General features: G+C 37.7%; 1 protein-coding gene across 1 annotated transcript in view; it reads right to left on the reverse strand.

Annotated features, from left to right (window-relative positions):
• DNAH12 (dynein axonemal heavy chain 12) overlaps positions 1-24,109 on the reverse strand; it is a 376,621-nt gene that overhangs the window by 163,718 nt on the left and 188,794 nt on the right. Inside the window, exons 33-36 of the mRNA XM_066245398.1 lie at positions 23,733-23,816; positions 23,009-23,197; positions 5,818-5,937; positions 3,938-4,126 (exon numbers count right to left, since the gene is read on the reverse strand). Of these exons, the coding sequence (XP_066101495.1) occupies positions 3,938-4,126; positions 5,818-5,937; positions 23,009-23,197; positions 23,733-23,816 (582 nt within the window). The remainder of the gene's footprint in view (positions 1-3,937; positions 4,127-5,817; positions 5,938-23,008; positions 23,198-23,732; positions 23,817-24,109) is intronic.

Genomic DNA, 24,109 nt, shown 5'->3' on the forward strand with positions numbered 1-24,109 from the left:
TGAAACTCTCCTTCTGGTCATATTTTTACATTTTTTGTTAGCATGGTTTGAGGGAAAGATTTCTGCACTGGCCATCAAAAGAGCTGGGGTTCAAGTCCTGACTTACCTGGCCATTCGCTTTTCTCAACTTGCATCTTAAGCAATAAGCCTTGAGATTTATGTAAAATTGTAACTAAGGTTCTACCCAGATCTTATGACTTTGTTAAAAAAAATTTGCATGAATCAAATGATTATTCAAATGATTATTATTTAAAATAATCTTTCTGTAAATCCTTTTTTAAACTGGAGGAAATAAACTTAATTTAAATCTGAAATAATGTCCCTGGCCGGTTGGCTCAGTGGTAGAGCGTCAGCCTGGCGTGCAGGAGTCCTGGGTTCGATTCCCAGCCAGGGCACACAGGAGAAGCACCCATCTTGCTTCTCCGCCCCAGATGGGCAGAGCATCGCCCCCTGGTGGGCATGCCGGGTGGATCCCGGTCAGGTGCATGCGGGAGTCTGTCTGACTGCCTCCCTGTTTCCAACTTCAGAAAAATACAAAAAAAAATCTGAAATAATAAACTATTCTTTTTTTATTTTTTAGTGAGAGAGAGAAACAGACAGATAGACAGAGACAGACAGGAAGGGAGAGAGATTAGAAGCATCTACTCATAGTTGCAGCACCTTAGTTGTTCAGTGATTGCTTTCTCATATGTGCCTTGACCAAGGGGTTCCAGCCAAGCCAGGGACCCCTTGCTCAAGCCAGCAACCTTGGGCTTTAAGCCAGTGACTTTTGGGCTCAAGCCAGTAACCATGGAGTCATGTCTATGATCCCAGGCTCAAGCTGGTGAGCCCTCATTCAAGCCAGATGAGCCCATGCTTAAGCTGGTAACCTCAGGGTTTTGAACCTGGGTCCTCAGCATCCAAGGCTGACACTTTATCCACTGTACCACCACCTGGTCAGGCTAAACTATTCTTTCTTTCTTTCTTTCTTTCTTTCTTTCTTTCTTTCTTTCTTTCTTTCTTTCTTTCTTTTTCTTCTTCTTCTTCTTCTTCTTCTTCTTCTTCTTCTTCTTCTTCTTCTTCTTCTTCTTCTTCTCCTCCTCCTTCTTCCCCTTCTTCTTCTTCTTCCCCTTCCCCTTCCCCTCCTCTTCCTCTTCTTCTTCTTCTTCTTCTTCTTCTTCTTCTTCTTCTTCTTCTCCTCCTCCTCCTCCTCCTCCTCCTCCTCCTCCTTCTTCTTCTTTTTCTTCCCCTCTCTCTCACCCTCTTCTTCTTCTTCTTTCTTTATTATTGATTTTAATTTATTGTTTACATAGACCCTAGTGTCGCCCCAAATGCATCCCCCCTCCGTATTCCCCTCAACATCTCCCTTGCCCTCTACCCATAGCACCCTCCCCCCTTCCATTCAGGTTTATCCCATCCTATCATCCCCTTTTCCTCTGTCTTCTTTTCCTCTGGTCTCTTTGATCTGTCCTCTGTCTCAATTCCATTCGTTCCTCAGTTAACATTGTTCATTGGATTCCTCAAATGAGTGAGGTCATATGATATTTTTCTTTTTATGCCTGGCTTATTTCACTTAACATAATAGTTTCCAGGTCCATCCATGTTGTTTCAAAAGATTTTCTTCTTTTTCATGGCCCCATAGTATTCCATTGTATATATGTACCACAGCTTTTTAATCCCCTCATCCATTTATGAACACTTGGGTTGTTTTTAGAAATCAAGGAAGATACAAACAAGTGAAAGCATATACCATGTTCATGGATAGGAAGAATAAACATCATTAAAATATCTATATTACTCAAAGCAATTTATAAATTCAATGCAATATAAATTAAAATACCAATGACATACTTCAAAGATATAGAACAAATATTCCAAGAGTTTATATAGAACCAAAAAAGAACACGAATAGCCTCAGCAATCTTGAAAAGGAAGAATAAAATGGGATGGATCACACTTCCTGATATCAACTTATACTACAAGGCCATTATACTCAAAACAGCTTAGTACTGGCATAAGAACAGGCATATAGATCAATGGAACAGAGAACCCAGAAATAAACCCACACCTTTATTGGCAACTGATATTTGACAAAGGAGGTAAGAGCATACAATGGAGTAGACAGTGTCTTCAACAAATGGTGTTGGGAAAATTGGACAGCTACCTGCAGAAAAATGAAACTAGACCATCAACTTACATCATTCACAAAAACAAACTAAAAATGGATAAAAGACTCAAATGTAAGTCATGAAACCATAAGCATCTTAGATAAAAACATAGGCAGTAAGCTCTCCGACATCTCTCACAGCAATATATTTGCTGATTTATCTCCACAGGCAAAGGAAATAAAAGACAGAATAAGCAAATGGGACTGTATCAAACTAAAAAGATTTTGCACAGCTAAAGACAATAAGAACAGAATAAAAATACAAACTACACAATGGGAGAACATATGTGACAATATGTCTGATAAGAGGTTAATAACCAAATTTATAAAGAATTTATAAAATTCAACACCAGGAAGATAAATAATTCAATCGTAAATGGCAAAAGAAATAAATAGACACTTCTCCAAAGAGAACATACAGATGGCCAATAGGCATATAAAAAAAAATGCTCAACATCACTAATCATTAGAGAAATGCAAATTAAAAACACAATGACATATCACCTCACACCAGTCAGAATGGTGCTCATCAACAAAACAACACAGAATAAGTTCTGGCGAGGATGTAGAGAAAAGGGAACCCTCCTACACTGCTGGTGGGAATGCAGACTGATGCAGCCACTGAGGAAAACAGTATAGAGATTTCTCAAAAAATTAGAAATCGAACTGCCTTTTTACCCAGCCATCACACTTTTAGGAATATATCCCAAGAACACCATACCACTGTTTCAAAAGGAGAAATGCACCCCCATGTTTATGGCAGCATTGTTCAAAATAGCGAAATTCTTCTTCTTTCTTCTTCTTTCTCCTTCTCCTCCTCCTCCTCCCCTTCCTCCTCCTCCTCCTCTTTCTTCTTCTACTCCTTCTCCTCCTCCTCCTCCTCCTCCTCCACCTCCTCCTCCTCCACCTCCTCCTCCTCCTCTTCCTTCTCCTCTTCCTCCTCTTCCCCTTCTCCTTCTCCTTCTCCTTCTCCTTCTCCTTCTCCTTCTTCTGCTCCTGCTTCTGCTTCTGCTTCTTCTCCAAGTAAGAGGAAGGGGGTAGAGAGACAGACTCCTGCATGTGCCTTGACCAGGATCCACCCAGCAACCCCCATCTGGAGCTAATGTTCTGCCCATCTGGGCTCATGCTTGCAACCAAGCTATTTTTAGCACGTGAAGCAGAGACTCCAGGAAGCCATCCTCAGTGCCAGGCCAATGTGCTGGAACCAATCAAGTCATGCAGTGGGAGGTGTGGGGGGGAGATGGAAAGAGAGGGAGAGAGAAGGGGAAGGGGAAGGGAAAAGGGGGGGGAGCAGATGCTTGCTCCTCCTGTATGCCCTGACCAGGAATTGAACCCTGAACCCGAGATATCCACCCACCCAGTCAATGCTCTACCACTGAACCAACTGGCCAGGGCCTAAATTATTCTTTTTTTAATTTTAATTTTATTTTATTCATTCATTTTAGAGAGGAGAGAGAGAGAGAGAGAGAGAAAGAGAGAGAGAGAGAGAAAGGAGGAAGCATCAACTCCTATATGTGCCTTGACCAGGCAAGCCCGGGGTTTCAAACCAGCGACCTCAGCATTTCCAGGTCGACGCTTTACCCACTGCGCCACCACAGGTCAGGCCTAAATTATTCTTAAAGTAAGTTTATCTATCCATCCACAAGTTATAGGAGAAGAAACTAAAGAGAAGGAACTAAAACACTAACCACAACATTCAAATTAACTCTTGGATTGGAACCCAGGAGTTTCACTTACTGATCCAAGACTTTGTGGTTTACAACTTACCATAGCAACCATTTTATATCATACCTCATACATGTAGTCATAGACCAAGCCTCTCTCATCAAAGTGGCATTCCCATTTACCCACAGAGCTGGGCACTGGGTTGCTTTCATCTTCTCCCCGTATGATGAGTCGTAGGAAAGAATCAAAAACGATGCGACCATTTGAATCACAACTTCCTCCAATAGACCAAATCAATGAAAATATAAAGCAAGCCTGATGGTAAAAAAAATATATTTTTAATTCAAACTAATTATTTGAAAGAAATTTTTAACAGATTAATTACAATTTAACATATTAAGGCCTGGTTAACCTACTTAGAAAAGATTAGATCTATACATAAAGTCGATTGGAGCACAGCTAAATCACATAAAGAATCATTTCTCTAGCAATAGCTATCTAAATTTAAATGCCCATGCCAAATAATCTAGGAATTTCTCTCTTAGGACTTATCCTGAAATATATTTCATCTGTTAAAATGATATATTTACAAAAAATTCATTGCAGTATTGTTTGTGATAGCAAAAGATTAGACTCTAATCTCTAATCATTAGAGGAACCCAAATGTTCTTCAACAGGGGTCTGCTTAATTGAATTATGCTACATACACTGGAATTAGATGCATCTGTTAAAAAAGAAGGCAACTCTACTGTTATGAAATGATCTCTAAGATATATTGTGAGAAAAGGTGAAAATAAGTATCATGTATAAAAATGTATATACATATAAGCACGTTCATCAAATACTTCTGGCAGGGTACCTAGGCACTGGTATTATCAGTTGCCCTAAGAGTAGCTGGAGGACTGGTATAGATGGAAAACCTTCTTTTGCTTTTTGAATTTTACTCTAGGCCATAACTCACATGCTTATCTAGTTTAAAAATCAAGTATATTTTAAGAAATATTTTCAACCAGGTATTGATCCATATTAGTCTAAAAATGATTCTGAATCATTAAAATAATTTTGGGAGTTTAGGTTTACCAACAGAATGAAAAATTTCTGGAAATATAAACATAAAGGTTACATATATAAACTATTCCTAGGATACTTCTATTTTATAGAAAGGTAACACTGAAATATATGGAACAATATTAAAAACTAGTTCTGTGAAAGGCAGTTACAAACTTAGGGAGAAGATGTATATAAATAAATCATACTTCTAACACATCTGTTCAATTTCTTATAAATTAGAGGAAAATAAAGACAAAGAGGGGTGGGAAAGGAAGAAATTTTGGTTAGCAGGGAACCTTGGAATGTGAGAAGTCTGAGGTAGACTTTCTGTGGCAACAAGAATAGGAGGAGACTGCTATAACCACAGAGTAGAAGAGAAAGTAGACTGAGTAGAGGAAATCGAGAATTTCAGGACTGTGGTAGTAGATGGGAAAGTAGCATATACCAGGGAAGAGAGCAAAACACTATTTCCTTTGGCTCCTTCGGAGTTATGCTCTCTGGCCTTCTTTGGCCTCTAGATATTAGCTAACTGGGACCACTGACATCCCTACCCATGTGCTCTATGGATTCTGCCAGCAACGCTCTATCTACCTGGTTGGATGCCTGCTCCTTGTCTTTTGTAGCCTGTTCCTTGCAGTCTATCTACATCTTGGCTTAATATAAAATCAGTTCACCTAAGTCCATATTGGATTAATATTGTCCCCTTATTGTGTATCAAATTATGATATTTTATCAATAACAGAGCATATTGGGTTCATTTTGATGTATTTTATTTTCTTTAAAGTGTCTTTTAAATCAGAATACCAGATCAGAGCAATTCAAATGTCTTCAGCTATTCTTTCACTTCTCACTAAACAACAGCTCTAGATTTTACAATGTCTTTCTCAGTACAAGTATCATTTGTCAGATGCATATTTTATTCTGTAATTAAAAACTACATTAAGAATAAAACCAACCATAATCCAAACATGAATGTGCTTGCTTGTAGGATCATTTTCTACCACATCACAGAGTAGTGCTTCAAAGAGGCGTGTGAGAGATACAACCACATTGCTATCGCTTGTAGGAATCAGTTCCTGCAAAGTGAAAAGAATGTGATACTTTTGTTTCATCTTATTTGAAAAACAAATATTTAAAAAACAGACAAAACCACACATGGTTTTCATTAGGTCTTCATAACATTTAAACTTAAAGAATTTAAACTGTATGCATGATAAAAACATCTCTCAAACATTTTGGTTTGGCATATTATATAATTGCATATAACATATTCTAAATTCTTTAAGAAATAAAAACTAGCTACTATAAAAGAATAAACAATGTTCTAGGGATAACATAAATAAAGTCTCTAATAGCCATTCATTCATTTATTTATTCAATAAACACTTAGGAAAAATATCCTATACCTATACAACATGCCAGGAGATATGAAAATAAAACACAATATTTGAAAAGGAGTGATATTGAAATTAAATAGACAAAAATAATGTGAGGTAGCACTGACCAGGCAGAGGAAGTGCCACGGTGGGGGGGGGGGGGGGCTACTAGAGCACTTGGGATAAACAATTAGCCCAGACCCAGGAAGGACGACAAGGAAGGAAATAGTAGGGGAATAAATCAACGAAGGCTTCCCAAACTAATAGCTGAGCTAAATTTGGAGAAAATAAAGTGTGAGTTAGCCAGGTGCAGAAAGGAAGAATGGTTAAGGCAGGAGAAACTACACATACACAGAAATGGAAATATAAGCAGACACAGAATTAAAGAGATTCTGTAGTATGTGAAAATAGGATGTGAAAGAGGAAAGGCAAGAAACAAGGCTTGAGAAGCAAACAGGAGTCAGATTCTGAAAGGTTTTGCAGCCGGTGTTAAGAATTTCATAGTAATACAAGAGGATTACAACGAAGGATTTTAAGTAGGGGAGAAATGGAATGAATTTGTGTTTTAGAATCTTCATTCTGGTGTCAGGATGTAGACTGGACCAAAGCAGCTCTATTGCATTGATTCAGGTAGTAAATGATGGTCAGAACTAAGGTTATAATAGGAAGAACGGGATAGGGCAGAGGACCCGAGATAAAGAGAAAAGGACAGGTGTAAGAGCCAGCAAGGAGGGAAAATCCACAGATCTTGAGGACTAATGGAAAAGTGACTTTATATTTATATTTTCTCTATGAAGACAGTACAGAATCTTCATAAAGTGCAATTTTTCATTTTTTCTTTTGTGCAGAATGCTTTTATTATCTTTTTTATAAATAAATTTTTATTAATTGCTTTTCCTATCTTTAAAATGATATTTTAGGATGAAAAAAAATCTACTGAATACTCCCCTTTTCCTTCTCTAGATCAATATATAGGGTGGGGCAAAAGTAGGTTTACAGTTTTTCTTAATGGAAAAATACAATAATTCATTTTAAATAATAATACAAGAATAAACTCTGTTTCATGTACTCACAACTGTAACATACTGTAGCCCTACCCATATTCATTTATATATAAGGAACTAATGTGTGTGTGTTTGTGCCTGTGTGTATATGTATGTGGTGGCTTGCATGGTGGTCCCCAAAAAGATATGTGCATGTCCTAATTAATCCCAGGGATCCATGAATATGATCTTATTTTCAAAAAAGGTCTTTGAAGATGCAATTAAGTTAAGGATCTCAACTGAGGAGAACATTCTGAATTATTCTGATAGACCCTAAATCCACGGCTCCCAATCTTTATCAGTCACATAGTAGAGAGACACAAAGCAGAAGGCCAGGTGAACATGAAGGAAGAAACTTAAGAGTTTTACAGTTACAAGATAAGGAATGTCCAAAGATAAAGAAAAGCTGGAAGAGGTAAGGAAAGGTTCTCTCTTAAAGCTTCCAAAGGGAGCACAGCCCTTCCAACATTTTTTTTTTAGGTAAGAGGAGGGGAGATTATGAGGCAGACTCCCACATGTGCCCCAACCAGGAGCCACAAGATAGCCCCATCTGGGGCCGATGCTAAAGTACTGAGGCTGATGTGCTCCAACCAACAGAGCTTTCCTGCAGCCAAACTTGAATCAATCAAGCCACTGGCTGTGGGAGTCAAAGAGGGAGAGAAAAGGAGAAGAAGGGAGAGGGAGGGGAGAGAAGCAGATGGTCACTTCTCCTGTGTGTCCTGACTGGGAATCAAACCTGGGATATCTATATGCTGGGCAGACTCTTTATCCACTGAGCCACCAGCCAGAGCTGCTGCCAACATTTTAAAATTTTTTATTGAATTTATTGGGGTGACAGTGTTTAATAAAATTATATAGGTTTCAAGTGTGCAATACATCATCTGTATATTATATTGTGTGTTCACTACCCAAGGCCAAGTCTCCTTCTGTTAGTGTAGGAAGCATAGCAGTCTCCAGGAACCAGATGGGTGGGAGTAGGGGTTTGTGGAGCCATTGAGGGGGTGCACTCTTATCTCTCAGGTGGGCATAGCACCTGCAACCCCACAGAAGGGAATAGGTTTCAGCTCCCTTCCTACAGCCTGATGCACAGCACCCTCAAGGGGGAAAGTTGGTGGGGTCTTGGAAAAAGAGCGTGGCATGCTGGGAGAGCAGAGCACTGTACAGAGCCAGGACTTTAAGTTCTGTCCTTGCTCACAGTGAGCACACAGAGTATTGAAGAGCAGAGACCAGTGCAGAGCCAGGACTTTCCATGCCTTCTGTGCCTGTCGCCCAGGGGAATCTCTGAACCAGAAGTCAGACAAGCAGGAGCTGTGGAGTGTAGAGGCATCACAGAGGATCAATTCCTCTATTCCTGGGAGAGCACAGCACCTCCTACTCCAGGAAGGGGAAGAGGTCCTAGCTCCCCTTCTACAGGCTGATACGCACTATTCCCAAAGGAGGAAAATTGGCGGAGCCTTGGAAAGAGAGCACAGTGAGCTGGGAGAGCAGAGTGCCATGCAAATTTAGGACATTAGGACCTGGCCTTGCCCACACAGTAAGCAAAAGGGGCACTAAGAGAACAACACAAAGCTACACAGAGTCAGGACTTCTACAGGATCTGGCTTTTTATACTGAGTGCTGGGAGATCACAGTGTGTGCAAAGAGTCAGGATTTTCTAAGCTTATTGCAGTGGAGAAGCTTTGGTCCAGGAGCCAGATGGGTGGGTGCAGGGGTGTGTGGAAGCTATAACCATTGTAAATATTTCTGCACACAATATAAGAGCACCTAAATGTATAAAGCAGATTTTGATGGACATAAAGAGCAAGATCAACAGCAAAACAACAATAGTAGGAAATTTTAACACCAAACTAACATCAATAGATAGATCCTCTAGATCAGTGTTTCCCAACCTTTTTTGTGCCATGCCCCACCTTAACCTTTCTAAAATTTTTATGTCCCCCCCATGTAACATACATAATTTTTAACATTAAAAAATTGATTTGTTCACTTAATAAACATAAATGATAGGTTCTAGGAAGAAATCACTATGAAATTGTTAACAAAACACAGTAAGTAAAATTTCAAAACATATAATGAAAAACAGAAATTTAAATTCCAAATAATTTTAATACAGATTTTTCTATATTAATTTATTATTTTAATTTAGTGTGATCCTTGCGCTTGATGCTTGCTGCACAGAAATTTTATATTAGGTTCCAATTTGGTTAGCTTTAGTCTCAAGTCTCCACGTTGTGTTATATCCAGCCGATTTCTTTTTTTTTACCAGTAAATCATTTACAGCACTAAATCCACATTCAGCTAAAAATGAAGATGGAAATAGTAGCAATAGTTTTCTTGCACATTTGGTTGAATTTGGGTATTTGATTTCTGTTTCCTCACAAAGCCATGCCATCGCTCCTTTGATATTAAATAAAGCTTTAACTGACTCATCACTTTGCAATTCTGTGAGTTCTTCTTGATACTGCATATTTGATATATCAGACAAATCCACTAACATTGGCTGCATCATCCATGTTGGGAAATCAATTTGTTTTAAATCAGAAAATCTTTCTTTTAAATCAGCCGATAGAATATTCAAATGATTGACAATAACAAGTAAAGCGGTATCAGTTACTTCACATTTTTGGAGTCAATGAAACTGTTTAAAGTTTTTGTTGTTAATATGTTTCTGACATAACTCAATATTGGTAATGAAACCAAATATCTTTGCTTTTGCATCGACAAGAGTTTTATTTGTTCCTTGAAGTTGCTTATTGAATATATTTAGTTTTTCAAAGATATTGGCTAAATAACTCACAAATGCTTTACCATCTATTGTTAACAGATACTTCATTTCAGGTTTGTCGCTTAAAAATCACTAAGAATATCAAACAGTTCCATAAATCTTTTCAAACAGTTTCCTTTAGATAGCCATCTTACTTCAGTATGAAGTAAAAGTCTCACATGGTCTTCATTTTGTTCTTCACAAAATAGCTTGAAAAGACGCTCACATTTGGCACTAGCTTTAATAGCATTAACACACTTTATTACTGTATGTAATACTTCATTCAGAACAGACGAGATGTTTTTAGCTACCAAGTTTTCCCTATGAATAACACAATGCACAAGAATCATTTCTGGATTCGCATCTTTCATCAATTTTAAGCAGCCATTTTTCTTGCCCATCATATTGGGAGCACCATCTGTAGCACAAGATGTTATATTTTTCATTGGTACATCATTGACATCTAAGTAGTTTTTTAGCTTATTATATATATCTTTGGAGGTAGTGGTGCTTTCTAATCTTTTACAGAACAACACTTCTTCAGCAAAATGTCCTTTATCAATATATCTTACGTAAGTTATCAATACTGCCTCACTGTCTCTCAAAGTTGATTCATCCATTTGCAAGGAGAATTTTCTTGTTTTCAGCTTTTCAATAAGTTGTTTTTCAATATCCTCACTCATTTCGTCTATTCTTCTGCTAACAGAATTGTTACTGAGTGGCATAGCTTTTACATCTTTGTCATCTTTTTCAAGAACCGTTTTAAGAAATGCTGATATTGACGGTTTTATTAAATTCTCTCTTATAGTGTGATTTTCTCCAGTTTTAGCGATGAATAAAGAAATTTGATAACTAGCCTCAAGAACATGATTTTTAGTTGAAGTATGAGCAGTAAATAGAGACTTTAATGTTGTTCTTTTTTCAAAATTTTTCTTTAAAGTTTTAAAGTAACTCAAATTTGAATTAATATGAGCACTATGTTTTGCCTTCAAATGCACCTCAAGACGACCTCGTTTCATTGATTCGTTGGTCAAGCATTGCTGGCATAAAAGACAAAAAGGAATCCGCTCATCGTGAACAGCGGGTATGAACCCAAATTTTAAATATTCCTCCGAATATTGACGAGTTTTTTTCTTGCTTGCACCACTCATTTTACTATGGGCTATAATAAAAATAAGATCAATTAAAAACTAATATTAAAATATGTGTTAAAATATATTCAATGTGACATAGAGTAAACGGATACTAAAAATTCATATTTGTTTAAATGTATATAACACATTTACTACACTACCACCGCAAATCAAAAGGTATCTATATTTTTTCCACTTGACAAAACTTTCTGGAAAGTTATGCTTCTAAAATTAAAATTGTCGTGCATGCACTATTATAGCCCAATAATATTTATAAAATATTATTGCTTTCTAGCCCTGATGCAAGAAGTACTTAATAAAGAGTTTAATATTGATAAAAATAAAATCAAATACTTACCAATTATATCTATACAATATATATATATGTATATTTATTAAATCAACGAGCTTTTACAACAGTTTTGACTGACACTTATTTCAAATTAACACCAACTGAATGATGTGAAACACTACAGAAGTTGCGATGGGCCAATTAGGTGAGAATAACTGCGTTGTTTAGCGAGTTTTTAAAACATCCAGGGTTCCCCGCCGCAGACGGCACGCTCCGCGGTGAACCCAGGACGAAGTTTACTTGATGACGCCAATCACCCAGTTGATATTTTGGTCTCGTCAAACGAAATTATACTTAATAATTATTTACCGCAATTATTTGAGAATTGCATTTTTTGTTAAATTTGGCACCGATATCTAGCATTGCATTTAAATGGCCCAGGGCGAAAGAGTTAAAGTCGTGTCGAATTGCCCCCCTGTGGGGCATGGGCCCCACGTTGGGAAACACCGCTCTAGATAGAAAATCAACAAGGAAACAGCATCCTTAAATGGCACACTAAATCAACTGTACTTAATATCTTCAGAACTTTTCACCTCAAAGCAACAGAATATTCTTTTCACATGCTTATGGTACATCTTTTAGGACAGACCATATATTAGGACAAAAAACAAGTATCAATAAATTAAAGAGATTGAAATCATATCAAGCATCTTCTTTGACCACAGTGGCATGAAACTAGAAATCAATTATAATAGAAACATTGAAAACCATCCAAACACTTGGAGGCTAAATATCACATTATTAAATAACAAATGGGTTAACAATAAGATCATGGAGGAAATAAAAAATTTCCTTGAAATAAATGAAAATGAACACACAAAAACTCAAAATCTATAGGATACAGAGAAAGTTGTCCTGGAAGGGAAGTTCACAGCACTACAGCATACCTTAAAAGCAAGAAAAATCTCAAATAAACATTCTAACCCTGAACCTAAAAGAACTAGAAAAAGAACAACAAATAAAGCCCAGAGGAAGCAGAAGGAAAGTAATAATAAAGATCAGAGGGGAAATAAATAAATAAAGGCTAATAAAACAATACAAAAGATCAATGAAACCAAGAGCTGGTCATAAATGGATGCTGGACTTTATCAAATGCTTTATCCAGAGCTGGATTTTTGAAAAGGTAAAAAATATTGACAAACTTTTAACCAAACTCAAGAAGAAAAAAGAGAGAGGATGCAAATAAATAAAATTAGAAATGAAAGAAGTAACAACTGACATCACAGAAATATAAAGGACTTCAAGAAAATACTAAGTAGAAGTATATGCCAAAAAATTGAACAGCCCAGGTGAAGTGGATAAATTCCTACAAACACACAATCTTCTAAAACTGAATCTGGAAGAATCAGGAAAGTTCAGCAGATCAATTACAACAAATGAAATAGAAACATTACCAAAAAAACTCCTGGCAAGCAAAAGCCTTGTACTGATGGCTTCATGGGCAAATTTTACCAATCACTCAAAGAACTAACCTAACCTCAAAATATTCCAAAAAACTCAAGAAGAGGGAAGACTTCCAAATTCATTTTATGAGGCAAGCATTATCCTAATTCCAAAACCAGGTAAAGACACTACAAAGAAAGAAAACTATTGGTCAGTATTCCTGACAAACGTAGATGCTAAAATTCTCAACAAAATATTAGCAAACCAGATCCAACAATACATTAAAAAGATCATACAGGCCCTGGCCAGTTGGCTCAGTGGTAGAGCGTCGGCCTGGCGTGCAGAAGTCCCGGGTTCGATTCCCGGCCAGGGCACACAGGAGAAGTGCCCATCTGCTTCTCCACCCCTCCCCCTCTCCTTCCTCTTTGTCTCTCTCTTACGCTCCCGCAGCCGAGGCCCCACTGGAGCAAAGATGGCCCGGGCGCTGGGGATGGCTCCTCGGCCTCTGCCCCAGGCGCTAGAGTGGCTCTGGTTGCAACAGAGTGACGCCCCAGAGGGAAAGAGCATCGCCCCCTGGTGGGCAGAGCGTCACCCCGTGGTGGGTGTGCTGGGTGGATCCCAGTGGGGCGCATGCGGGAGTCTGTCTGACTGTCTCTCCCCATTTCCGGCTTCGGAAAAATACAGAAAAAAAAAAAAGATCATACATCATGATCAAGTGAGATTTATTCCAGGAAGACAAGGTAAGTACAATATTTGCAAGTCAATAAACGTGTAGGATAAAAATCACACGATTATATTAATAGATGCAGAAAAAGCATTTGATAAAATCCAGCACCCATTTATAATCAAAATTCTCAGCAAAGTAGGAATACAGGGAACATATCTCAACATAATAAAGTCCATATATGACAAACTGACAGCCAACATCATACTCAATTAAAAGCAATCCCCTAAGATCAGGAACAAGACGGGGATGTGCCCTTTCACCACTCTTATTCAACATAGTATTGAAAGTCCCAGCCACGGCAATCAGAAAAGAAAATATAAAAGACATCCAAATCGAAAAAAAAGAAGTAAAACTGTTGTTATCTGCTGACAACATGATACTGTACAAAGAAAACCCCAAAGTCTCTGACAAAAAACTACTAGACCTAATAAATTTATTCATCAAGGTGGCAGGACATAAATTAATATTCAGAAATCAGTGGCATTTTTATACACCAATAATGAACTGTCAGAAAGAGAAATTAAGAAAACAATCTCAATTACTATTGCAATGACAACAACAAAATAAGGTACCTAGGAATAAATTTAACCAAGGAGGTAAAAGACTTGTACTCATAAAATTATAAGACATTGGAAAAAGAAATCGAGAAAGATCCAAACAAGTGGGAGGAAGTATATACTGTGTGCATGGATGGGAAGAATTAACATAATTAAAATGTCCATACTACCCAAAACAAGCTATACATTCAATGTAATTTTTATTACAATACCAATGGCATACTTCACAGATCTAGAACAAACATGCCAAAAATTTATATGGAACCAAAAAATAAACCAAATAGCCTCAGCAAGCTTGAACATGAAGAACAAAGTGGGAGGTATCACACTTCTTAATACAAAGTTATACTACAAGGCTATTATAATCAGAACAGCCTGGTACTGGCTTAAGAACAGACATACAGATCAATGGAATAGAATAAAGAACGCAGAAATAAATACATGCCTTATGGTCAATTAATATTTACAAAGGAGGCAAGAGTATACAATGGAGTAAAGGCAGTCTCTTTAATAAATGGTGTTGGGGAAATTGGACAGGTACATGCAATTGGACAGGAATGAAACTAAACCACCAACTAAAAAAACTCAAAATGGATAAAAGACTTAAATGTAAGTCACTAAACCACAAAAATATTGGAAGAAAGCATAGGCAGTAGACTCTCACACATCTCTAGTAGCAAAATTATTACAGATCTATCTCTGCAGTCAAGTGAAATAAAGGACAAAATAAACAAATTGGGCTATATCAAACTAAAAAGCTTTTACATAGCAAAAGACAACATTAACAAAATAAAAAGACAACCCACTCACTCAATAGGAGAACATATTTCTGACAGATTTGATAAGGAGTTAATAACCAAAATTTATAAGAATTTTTAAAACTCAACACCAGGAAGGTAAACAATCCAATTAAAATATGGGCAAAGGATATAAATTAACACTTCTCCAAAGAGGACATAGAAGTGGCCAATAGGCATATTAAAAAAAAAGTTCAACATCACTGATCATTAGAGAAATAGAATTAAAACCACATGAAATATCACCTCACAACTGCCAGAATGGCTTTCGTTAACAAATCTACAAAGAACAAGTGCTGGAGAGGGTGTGAAGAAAAGGGAACCCTCTTGCACTGCTGGTGGGAATACAGACTCTTGCAGCCACCATGGAAAACATTATGGAGTTTCCTCAAAATATTTAAAAATGAAAGTGCTATGACCCAGCTATCACACTTCTAGAAATAAATTCTAAGAATCCCAAAACCCTAATTCAAAAGAAGATATGCACCCCCATTTCATTGCAGCATTGTTTAAAATAGCCAAGATCCAGAAACAGCCCAAATGTCCATCAGGGGATGAGTGGATAAAAAAGCTGTGGTATATTTACACAATAGAATACAATGAAGCTGTAAAAAGAAGGAAATCTTACCTTTTGCAACAACATAGATGGACCAGGAGATTACTATGCTAAGTGAAAAAAGCCAGTCAGAGAAAGACAAATACTATACGATCTCACTTATATGTGGAATCTAATAAACACAATAAACTGAGAAACAAAATAGAAATGGAGGCAAGGTCACAGGAAATAGATGGACAGTTGTCAGAGAGAAAGGGGAAGAGGGGAAGGGATTAAAGAAGGTGAAAGCATTAGCCAAGTTATATTTACATAACACATAGATAGAGACAACAGGGTAGCAATTCCCAGAGGTAAAGGGGGCAGTGGAGGTAGGGGAGGCAAAAGGGGTAAAATGGGAATGGAAAGACTTTGCATGGGGCACGGGGGGCACAATGTATTGAGTGGGACACTTGAAACATAATAAATTTAAAAAGAACTCATTGGAAAAAATAAAAATATGAATGAGGCAAGAGCAAAATAAAAGTTCCTCAATACTATAGAGCAGCAATTTTCAACCTGTGGGTCGCGACCCTGGCGGGGGTCCCACGACCAAAACACAGGGGTCGCCTAAAGCCATTGGAAAGGATCGCGACCCACAGGTTGAGAACCGCTGCTATAGAGGCAATTTATTAAAAACCCACAGCTAAAATCTTTTTTTGAGAGAGAGAGAGAAAGAGAAAGAGAGACTGAAAGGGAGAGAAATGAGAAGCATCAACTCATAGTTGTGATACTAAAGTTGCTCATTGATTGCTTCTTGTATATGCCTTGACCAGGGGGCTCAAGGTGAGCCAATGACCCCATGCTTAAGCCATTGACCTTGGGCTCAAGCAAGGGACTTTGGGCTTCAAGCCAGTGACCTTTGGGCTCAAGCCAGTGACCATAGGATCATGTCTATGATCCCACACTCAAACCAGTATCTCTACGCTCAAGCTGGTGACCTCAGGGCTTGAACCTGGGACCTCAGCATCCCAGGTCAACATTTTATCCACTGCACCACCACCAGTCAGGCCACAGCTAAAATTTTAATCAATGGGGTAAAACTGAAAGCTTTCCTCTAAGATCTGATACAAGACAAAGATGCCCACTCTCACCACTTCTATTCAATAATAAGTACTAACAAAAGCAATCAGATAAGAAAAAGAAATAAAAGGCATTCAAACTAGAAAGGAAGAAGTAAAATTTAAAATTATTTCTGGAGATGATACAGAAAAACTCTACAGATTTCATACTCAAAAAACTTAGAACTGATAACTAAGTTTAGTAAAGCTGCAGGATGCAAAACCAACAAACAAAAATCAGTTGCATTTCTTTATATCAATAATGATCTATCTGAAAAGGAAATCAAAAAAACAATGTCATTTACAATAGCAACAGCAAGAATAAAATACTTAGGAATAAGTTTGGCTTAAGAAGTGAAAGTTCTGTATATAGAAAACTATAAAACATTAATGAAAGAAATCAAAGAAGATACAAATAAATGGAAATATATTCTGTGTTCATGGATTTGAAAAATCAAAATTGTTAAAATTTCCATAGTACCTAAAGCAATCTAAAGATTCAATTCAATCACTAATCAAATTCTAATAGTATTTTTTACAAAAATAGAAAAATAATTCTAAAATTTGTATGGAACTATAAAATATTCCAAATAGCCAAAATAACCTTAAGAAATAAGATCAGAGTTGAAGACATCACACTTCTTGATTTCAAATTATATAGTGGTCTTCCCTTATTCACAGTTTCACATTTCCCAGTTTCAGTTACCTGTGGTCAACCATGGTCCAAAATGTTAAATTAAAAATTCCATAAATAGGCCCTGGCCGGTTGGCTCAGCGGTAGAGCGTCTGCCTGGCGTGTGGGGGACCTGGGTTCGATTTCCGGCCAGGGTACACAGGAGAAGTGCCCATTTGCTTCTCCACCCCTCCCCCTCTCCTTCCTCTCTGTCTCTCTCTTCCCCTCCCGCAGCCAAGGCTCCATTGGAGCAAAGATGGCCCAGGCGCTGGGGATGGCTCCTTGGCCTCTGCCCCAGGCGCTAGAGTGGCTCTGGTCGCGGCAGAGCGACGCCCCGGAGGGGCAGAGCATCGCCCCCTGGTGGGCAGAGCGTCACCCCTGGTGGGCATGCCGGGTGGATCCCAGTCGGGCGCTTGTGGGAGTCTATCTGACTGTCTCTCCCGTTTCCAGCTTCAGAAAAATACAAAAAAGAAAGAAAAAAAATTTTTTTTAAATTCCATAAATAAATAATTCATAAGTTTTTAATTATGCACCATTTTGAGTAGTGTCATGAAATCTTGCACCACCCACTCTATCCTGTCCAGAATATGAATCATACCTTTGCTACCTACCCATAGTCACTTAGTAACTATTTACGTTATCAGGTTGATGGTTATGGTATTGCAGTGGTTGTGTTCAAGTAACCTTATTTTACTTAAAAATAGCTCTGAAGGCCTGACCTGTTGTGGCGCAGTGGATAAAGCGTTGACCTGGAAATGCTGAGGTCGCAGGTTCGAAACCCTGGGCTTGCCTGGTCAAGGTACATATGGGAGTTGATGCTTCCAGCTCCTCCCCCCTGTCTCTCTCCCCCTCTTTCTCTCTTCTCTAAAATGAATAAAAAAAAAAAATAGCTCTGAAGGCAAGAATAGTGATGTTGGCAATCAAGTATGCCAAAAAGAAGCCATAAAGTACTTCCGTTAAGTGAAAAGGAATGTATAGAAAAACATAGTATATGTAGGGTTCAGTACTATCTGAGGTTTCAGGTATCCACTGGGGGTCTTGAAAAATATCCCCCACAGGGAATGGGGAAAAACACTGTATTATAAATCTCTAATGATCAAAACAGTATGGTACTGACATAAAAACAGATATGTGAGCCAATGAAACAGAATAGAAAGCCCAAAAATAAATCTAAACACATACAGTAAACTGATCTTCACCAAGGGTACCAAGAATACACAATGAGGAAAGTATAGTCTTTTCAATAACTGGTGTTGGGAAAATTGAATATGCACATGTATAAGAATTAAACTGGATCCTTTTCTTATATCACATACAAAAATCAATCCAAAATGGGTTAATGACTTAAATGTAAAACCTGAAACTATAAAACTCCTAGAAGAAAACATAGGGGAGAAGCTCCTTGACATTGGCCTTAGAAATAATTTTTTGAGAGAGAGAGAGTGGAAGGGAGAGAAATGAGAAGCATCAACTTGTAATTGGGTCAATTTAGTTCTTCATTAATTGCTTCTCATACATGCCTTGACCAAGGGGCTCAAGCCCAGCCAGTGACCTTGGAATCATGTTGATGATCCCACATTCAAATGGTGACCCCACACTCAAGCCAGATGAGCCCACACTCAAGTTGGCAATCTTGAGGCTTCGAACCTCGGTCCTCAACATCCCAGGTCAATGCTCTATCCACTGTGCTACCATTGGTTAGGTAGAAATAATTTTTTTAAATATGACAACATAAGATCAAACAAAAGCAAAAATTAAAAAGTAAGGTTACATGAAACTAAAAGTACAGTAGAAACACAGCAAAAGAAATAACAAAATGAAAAGGCAACCTATGGATTGAGAGAAAATATTTGCAAACCATATATCTGTTAAGGGGTTACTATCCAAAATATATAAGAAACTCATATAGTTCAATAGCAGAAAAACCCATCAATGCAATTTAAAAATGGATGAAAGATCTGAATAATCTTTTTTCCAAAGAAGACCATATAAATAACCAATAGGTATACAAAAAGGCACTCAGCACCACTAATCCTCAGGGAAATGCAAATCAAAACCACAATGAAAATACAAACAAACAAACAAACAATAAATAAATAAATAAATAAATAAATAACTAGGCTGATCCACTGGGGAAAAAAATACCTCACAATGAGATATGACTTCACACCTGTTAGGGTAGCTATTATTAAAAATAAGAATAGGCCCTGGCAGTTTGCTCAGTAGAAAGAGCATTGGCCCAGTGTATGGACATCCTTGGTTTGATTCCCGGTCAGGGCACATATGAGAAGCAACCATCTGATTCTCTCCCCCACTTTCTCCCCTTTTCTCTCTCCCTTTCTCTCTCCCTCTTCCCCTCCTGCAGCCAGTGGCTCCATTGGTTTGAACGTCAACCCCAGGGGCTGAGGATAGCTTGGTTGGTCCAAGAGTCAGCCTCAGGAGCTGAAGATAGCTTGGTTGATTTGAGCATCATCCACAGATGAGGGCTGCCTGGTGGATCCCGGTCAGGGCACATGTTGGAGTCTGTCTCACTATCTCCCCTCCTCTCACTTAAAAAAAAAAAAAAAATAGATGGCAGTGTTGGTGAGGATATAGAGAAAAAAAAAATCTTTGTGCACTGTTGGTGGGAACATAAATTGGTACAGCCATTATGGAAAACAGTATGGAGGAGCCTCAAAAAATTAAAACTAGCCTGACCAGGTGGTGGCGCAGTGAATAGAGCATCGGACTGGGATGTGAAAGACCCAGGTTCGAGACCCCGAGGTCTCCAGCTTGAGCGAGGGCTCATCTGGCTTGAGCAAAAGCTCACCAGCCTGAGCCCAAGGTCTCTGGCTAGAGCAAGGGGTTACTCGGCCTGCTGAAGGCCTGCAGTCAAGGCACATATGAGAAAGCAATCAATGAACAATTAAGGTGTTGCAATGCGCAATGAAAAACTAATGATTGGTGCTTCTCATCTCTCCATTCCTGTCTGTCTGTCCCTGTCTATCCCTCTCTCTGACTCTCTCTGTCTCTGTAAAAAATAAAAAAAATTAAAACTAAAAATAAAATTATCTTATGACCTGGCAATCCCTCTTCAGGGTATATAATCAAAGAAAATAAGTTCAGTACCACAAAGAGATATCTGTACTGCCATGTCATTGCAGCGTTATTCACAATAGCCAAGATATAGAAACAAACTAAGAGTCTATTGGTGGATGAACAGGTCAAGATATTATATTATTATAATGGAATATTATTAAGCCTTAAAAAAAAAAGAGAGATCCGCAAAGATCTAAACATAAGACCTGAAACAATAAAGTACATAGAAGAAGACATAGGTACTAAACTCATAGATCTGGGTTTTAAAGAACATTTTATGAATTTGACTCCACAGGCAAGAGAAGTGAAAGCAAAAATTAATGAATAGGACTACATCAGACTAAGAAGTTTTTGCTCAGCAAAAGAAACTGATAACAAGATAAACAGACAGCCAACTAATTGGGAAAGGATATTTTTAAACACCTGCTCAGATAAGGGCCTAATATCCAAAATATACAAAGAACTCATAAAACTCAACAACAAACAAACAAACAATCCAATAAAAAAATGGGAAGAGGATATGAACAGACACTTCTCCCAGGAAGAAATACAAATGGCCAACAGATATATGAAAAGATGCTCATCTTCTTTAGTTATTAGAGAAATGCAAATCAAAACTGCAATGAGATACCACCTCAAACCTGTTAGATTAGCTATTATTAACAAGACAGGTTATAGCAAATGTTGGAGAGGTTGTGGAGAAAAAGGAAGCCTCATCCACTGTTGGTAGGAATGTAAAGTAGTACAACCATTATGGAATAAAGTATGGTGGTTCCTCAAAAAACTGAAAATAGAACTACCTTATGACCCAGCAATCCCTCTACTGGGTATATACCCCAAAAACTCAGAAACATTGATTCGTAAAGACACATGCAGCCCCATGTTCATTGCAGCATTGTTCACAGTGGCCAAGACATGGAAACAACCAAAAAGCCCATCAATAGATGACTGAATAAAGAAGATGTGGCACATATACACTATGGCAGGGGTCCCCAAACTGCGGCCCCCTGAGGCCATTTATCCGGCCCCCGCCGCACTTCTGGAAGAAGCACCTCTTTCATTGGTGGTCATTGAGAGGAGCACATTGACCATCTCATTAGCCAAAAGCAAACCTATAGTTCCCATTGAAATACTGGTCAGTTTGTTGACTTAAATTTACTTGTTCTTTATTTTAAATATTGTATTTGTTCCTGTTTTGTTTTTTTACTTTAAAATAAGATATGTGCAGTGTGCATAGGGATTTGTTCATAGTTTTTTTTATAGTCTGGCCCTCCAACGGTCTGAGGGACAGTGAACTGGCCCCCTGTGTAAAAAGTTTGGAAACCCCTGCACTATGGAATACTACTCAGCCATAAGAAATGATGACATTGGATCATTTACAGCAAAATGGTGGGATCTTGATAACATTATACGGAGTGAAATAAGTAAATCAGAAAAAACCAGGAACTGCATTATTCCATACATAGATGGAACATAAAAGTGAGACCAAGAGACATTGATAAGAATGTGGTGGTTACGGGGGGAGGGGGGAAAGGGAGAGGGAAGGGGGGCGGGGGAGGGGCACAAAGAGAACTAGATAGAAGGTGACAGAGGACAATCTGACTTTGGGTGATGGGTATGCAACATAATTGAATGACAAGATAACCTGGACATGTTATCTTTGAATATATGTATCTTGATTTACTGATGTCACCCCATTAAAAATAAATAAATAAATAAAATTCTAAATAAATAAATAAAAGTAACTTTCAGTCATAAAAAAAATAAAAAAGAGATCCTGCCATTTGCAACAATGTGGATTAACCTTGAAGACATTGTGCTAAGTGAAATAAACCAGACACAGAAAGGAATAAACTTTATGATATGATTTACATGTGGAATCTAAAAGTCAAATACATAGAACCAGAAAGTAAAGTGGTGGATACCAGAGGTGGAAAGATGGGGAAAAAAGGGAGACACCGGGCAAAGGGTAAAAAGTTACAGTTATGTAGGATAAATAAGTCTAGAGATCTAATGTATGATATGATGACTAGAGGTCATAATACTGATACAATACTGTATCAGTACTGGAAATTTGCTAAAAGAGTAGATTTCAGGTGCTTTTATCATACACATACACAAAAGCTATGGTAACTATTTGAGAAGATGATGTTAATTAGCTTGACTATAGTAATCATTTCACTACATGTATGTATATCAAATCATCATGTTGTACACTTTATATGTAATTCTAAAATAATTTTAAAATAAAATCCAGAGGGATAAACACACACAAACACACACACACACCTCTGAGTACAAGTATAACTAGGAGAAACTAAGACCAGTAGATAGTATCAATGTCAATATCCTTCTTGTGATATTATAATATAGTCTTGCAAAATGTTAACATTGAGGGAAATTAGGTAATATGTATATGGAATTTCCATTATTTCTTAAAACTGCAGGTGAATCACTGTCACAATAAACATTTCAATGTTTTTTAAAAAGTGACACTAAATGTCTAGGGAGAAACTGATTTTAGTTAGTTTCCTATCGTAGTGACTTGAGATTTAGCCAAGTTGAATGAAAACTAAAGAAACTTGAGTGGATCAGAGAATTATAGTGTTACCTTGCACTTTTTCTTACGAAGCTTTAACGTGGGTGGTATTAACCATTCAAAAAGTCCTCTCAGTAGAGCCTGATGTTCTGGTTCTTGGAAAGGTCCATTCAATGAACTCATCCATGAAGACACAAGTGGTTCCCACCCTAACTGTGATGGTTCCAAATAAATCATGCCACAGCGGCTTACAGTGGCAGGCTAGGAAAAAAAAGAACAAATTTTCTTTTTACAATGTTGCTTTAATACAAGTACTATCTGGCAGTTATTAACTATGAATTTGCATGACTTATAAAGCCCTTCAAGATGTGGCTGCTTTCTCTACAGCTTCACATATCTTAGATAAAGCTATTTGAATTTACAGTTCTCCAGGCATGTCAGGGTTTCAAGTCTTTACATCTTGTCATGATTTAGAATACTCGGCTCCAACCAATCTCCCTGGAGAAGTCTTACTCCTCAAAACCAGATCAAACACTCAAATGTTTTCCATGGTCCTCCTCTATCCATTTCCCTCTGGGGTAACCCACCCCCTCCATATTCTTAAAGAACTTACATGTAGCTCTATATTGGGACTACTTATGGGCATGCTTCTCATGCTCCCTAAATGAGCATACACTGTATCTTATCCATCTTTGTAGTCCTAGTGCCTAACTCATCTTCTGTGACATACTAAAAAAACACTGTTGACTAAATGAACAAAGAAGTAAACTACAATTATATTAAATTATTAACTTACTGAGGCCTGGGAAAGATCCATTGCTTCAAAGATGAGGCTCATTTGAGGGGACATCTGAATGATTTCTCCACTCATAAGGCAAAGCTAAAAGCAATTATTTTTCAAATGTTTATGTAAAAAATTCTCAAACTTCTCAGATGAAAATTTATTCTATTTATAAGATAATGTATATCCTGTGATATGACATAATAAGTATTAGATAGAAAGACAGAAAATCATAATTCTAGGTCTAGCTCTGTCAATTACTTACTTGTAAGCATCTCTGAGTCCCAGCTTCTTCATCTATGAACAGGGATAATTTCTCTCTCATAGAGTTAGGAGGGAGGGGAACTACATGACATACTACAGAAATTGTAAAATCCTATATAAATCTCAGT

Source organism: Saccopteryx bilineata, chromosome 10 (genome assembly GCF_036850765.1).
Source record: "Saccopteryx bilineata isolate mSacBil1 chromosome 10, mSacBil1_pri_phased_curated, whole genome shotgun sequence".
Classification (NCBI taxonomy): domain Eukaryota; kingdom Metazoa; phylum Chordata; class Mammalia; order Chiroptera; family Emballonuridae; genus Saccopteryx; species Saccopteryx bilineata.